Source organism: Triticum aestivum, chromosome 2B, assembly GCF_018294505.1.
Source record: "Triticum aestivum cultivar Chinese Spring chromosome 2B, IWGSC CS RefSeq v2.1, whole genome shotgun sequence".
Taxonomy (NCBI): Eukaryota; Viridiplantae; Streptophyta; class Magnoliopsida; order Poales; family Poaceae; genus Triticum; species Triticum aestivum.
In genome coordinates, this window is record NC_057798.1 from 789,066,270 (window position 1) to 789,069,481 (window position 3,212).

The 3,212-nt window shown below is 38.5% G+C and overlaps 1 protein-coding gene across 1 annotated transcript; it reads right to left on the reverse strand.

Moving 5' to 3' along the window:
- Positions 1-932: 932 nt before the first annotated feature.
- LOC123047438 (probable indole-3-pyruvate monooxygenase YUCCA10) lies at positions 933-2,613 on the reverse strand. The gene is made up of 4 exons (XM_044470991.1): positions 1,915-2,613; positions 1,414-1,647; positions 1,206-1,328; positions 933-1,112 (listed from the first exon to the last, which is right to left on the reverse strand). The coding sequence occupies exons 1-4, from the start codon at positions 2,611-2,613 to the stop codon at positions 933-935; spliced, it is 1,236 nt and encodes a 411-aa protein (XP_044326926.1).
- Between the last annotated feature and the right edge of the window lie 599 nt (positions 2,614-3,212).

Consider the following 3,212-nt stretch of genomic DNA (forward strand, 5'->3'; position numbering starts at 1 on the left):
TCCTCTAGTCGTTTGTTTGTTTGTGCGTCATATCAAACAGTCCATCTCTTATATATGTGAAAACTTTCTATTAGTAATAATACTAAAAAAATGGATCTCTTCCAGTGGTAACTATACTAAAAAATTGCGTTCATGTACCCAGTGAAAATATTTAGTGCAAGTAGTACATATCAGCCTTCGTATAACAATCGAAGTATTGGCACCATGGTCGCAAGGTAATAAGCAATTTATATCTAAGGCTATGCGGATGGATACCTTGGATCTCAGCCGATGGAAAACTTACTGCATACTGCAAACTCTGCGCTTCGGGCACAAAAAACTGTGTCCACAACAGTTAAGGATACGTGTATCACGTAACCACAAATACACGTTCTAAATAGTAGTTTTCTGTCATATGGTGTTCTAAGTTTTAGTTTTAAGTTTCAAAATATGTTCACAAATATTTTTAATGATTTATAGTATGTCAGCTACCCTCATGCAGATGCACAGGATGATAACTAGTGCCATACTAAGACTAAATAGCACCACACTACCGGCCATGGATGGATGTAGTGAACTATGCATTTATTTTAGGCTGATGTGTTTACTACCTCCTACAGTTGTATGTTGATGGGGTAAACACGCCACAAGAGATTTTGGTATAGATAATAGAGTATTGAGCGCATGCCTTTTACACATGTAATTTCAAGTAAATAAAATATAATACACAGTTGTAGGTTCAACCAAAATTAGAAATATCTCCGCGTAATAATAGTACAAAGCCCTTGATTATAGTATAATAGTACATCTCTCTTCGGGGCACATATGAATCTTAAAATAAACATAAATTTACTTGTCTAAAAGCTAGATAGGAAGGTGACACAATGGATATATTTCTCAAAGAATCAACCTTCTAGCATGCTTGCCATGGTAAACTACATGTAAAAGATGATTTAACTTGACATAGAGTCCATCACAGATTTGATGTCATTAGCGATATTCTTGGCATCTGTTGCAATACCAGCTAATCCTCTCCTCGCCAACCCAGCACAGTAGAGCCCATTTTCACCTTTCCAATGATTCGGATATTTTTGGATGGGCAGTCCGTTGCCATTTAACATGCTCTCACCATCCTGGTTTAAAAACACATAGACCTTGTTAGCAGATTTAATAATGGTTACACCAAGAAAACAAACTCAGACATGTTCAAACACAAGCTATATTACCTTGAGCCACATATTTGCCGTGCTTTTGTATCCAGTTGCAAACACAATTGCATCAAATGACATTCTTTTACTGCATTGAAATTTAACTATGTTGCCCTTGATCTTACTAATGCTCCCTTGAACCTTTAGGAGATAAAAATACATTGATAACTTGGCATATCAAATCAACATATGTTATAAATTTATGTCATGTCAATGACATACTTACTTTGATGATGCCTTTTTTGATCAATCCAACAGTCCCAACATCAATTACTGCAGATCGGCCTGTTTCTGATTTGAGGGTCATTGGACCCATTTTTGGCCTTGTGATGCCATGCTGTGACAGTTCTCCAAATATTAAATACGCTGCCATCACAAGGAGTTTATCCACTAGATTCAATGGAAGACGGTGAGCAAGTGTCATCCCCAAACGAATTAATTCCTTTGTCATTACATGAATCTGCAACAACAAAACACGTCACACCTCTTTTGAAGTATGCATGATAAATAAATTTTCATAGAATTTCTTCTTTCAAGAAATGAATTTTTGTCATGTGGTTCCTCTAGTCTTTCAGTTGTTTGTGTGTGATATAAAATAGTCCATCTCTTTTTCTATGTGAAATACTTCCTATTAGTAAAACACTGAAAATTGCATCTCTTCTATTAGTAACTATACTAAGAATTTGCGTTCATGCACCCAGTGAAAATATATAGTGCACGTACGTACCGGGCTTCGTATAACAATCGATGTGTTGGCACCATGGGTCGCAAGGTCATAAGCAATTTCCATCCCGGAGTTGCCAGATCCAACGACCAATACATTCTTGCCAGAGTAGCTCTTGCCTGACTTGTAGCTTGAGGAGTGGATAACATCACCTGGAAAGTTTTCCAGTCCAGGGAACATTGGAATATTCTCTGCACTATTCTCACCACTTGCCACAACAAGAAACTTCGCCATGAACTTGACTGTGGTGCACTTTGACATGTCCTTTGCCACAATGGACCAACATTTTTCATCATTGTCATATGTGGATGACTCCACGCTGGTGAGATACTTTGGTTGAATGTTGAAACGCTCAACATAGTGATCCAAGTACTTCACAAACAAGGTTTTTGGTATGTATGTTGGTGCATCTATAGGGTATGACATGTGTGGCAACTCACAGAACTCCTTTGCGAGATGCAGCTTTAGACGATCATACGCGCGGTTGCGCCAGAGTGACGCGCTACAGCTCTCGCGCTCGACGATGGCATAAGGAATTGAGAATTGGCTAAGGCATGCTGCCGTTGCGAGGCCTGCTGGCCCAGCACCAACAATCAACACTGTAACACCCTCCATTTCAAAGAGAAGACTTGACAAAGTTGTTGGATAAGTTCGGTGGTAGTCCAATGTTTGTGTGTTTGCTCGATGAACTTTGGAGGACATGCTCGTGTATGGGGGCATATATATACTGGCATCCTTCATGGGCCAATCAGTTTTATGGATTGAGGGATGAAAAAGGTAAATATTTATTGAGGCCTAATCCTAGTGTATAGGAGTATTTCCATCTAAAAATGGAGCCGTTGTTGGTTGTGAAAGCGTGTACTGATACAAAATAGGTAGGAAACACACCGTTGATCGATTGTTGGTATTGGAAACTTATCGACCATCTTTTTTATGTGTAGATTAAAGATTCTTCATGTTTCTTTCCTTTCGCATAGTCACCAATGACAATTACTACTCTAATAATATTCAAGTGTTTCTTCCTCTTTGTATATGATATAGGATATGATAAGGATAAGTTTGATTTCCAAACACACATTTATAGGCAAAGTCCTATTTCATTTTCTCTAGTTAATATAATGTGGATGACAAAAGGAAACAATCATCTCAGAAGGATTTGTTACCAACCATGTTAACCGGTTTTGTCGGCTAGTTTTGCCTCCGGTTCAGTTGTAAGACAGCCAGTTTTGGTTTTGCCTCCGGTTGAGTTGACGACCATTGCCATACCTTTGGTGTCAACACAACGAGCCGTTCGATGTTGT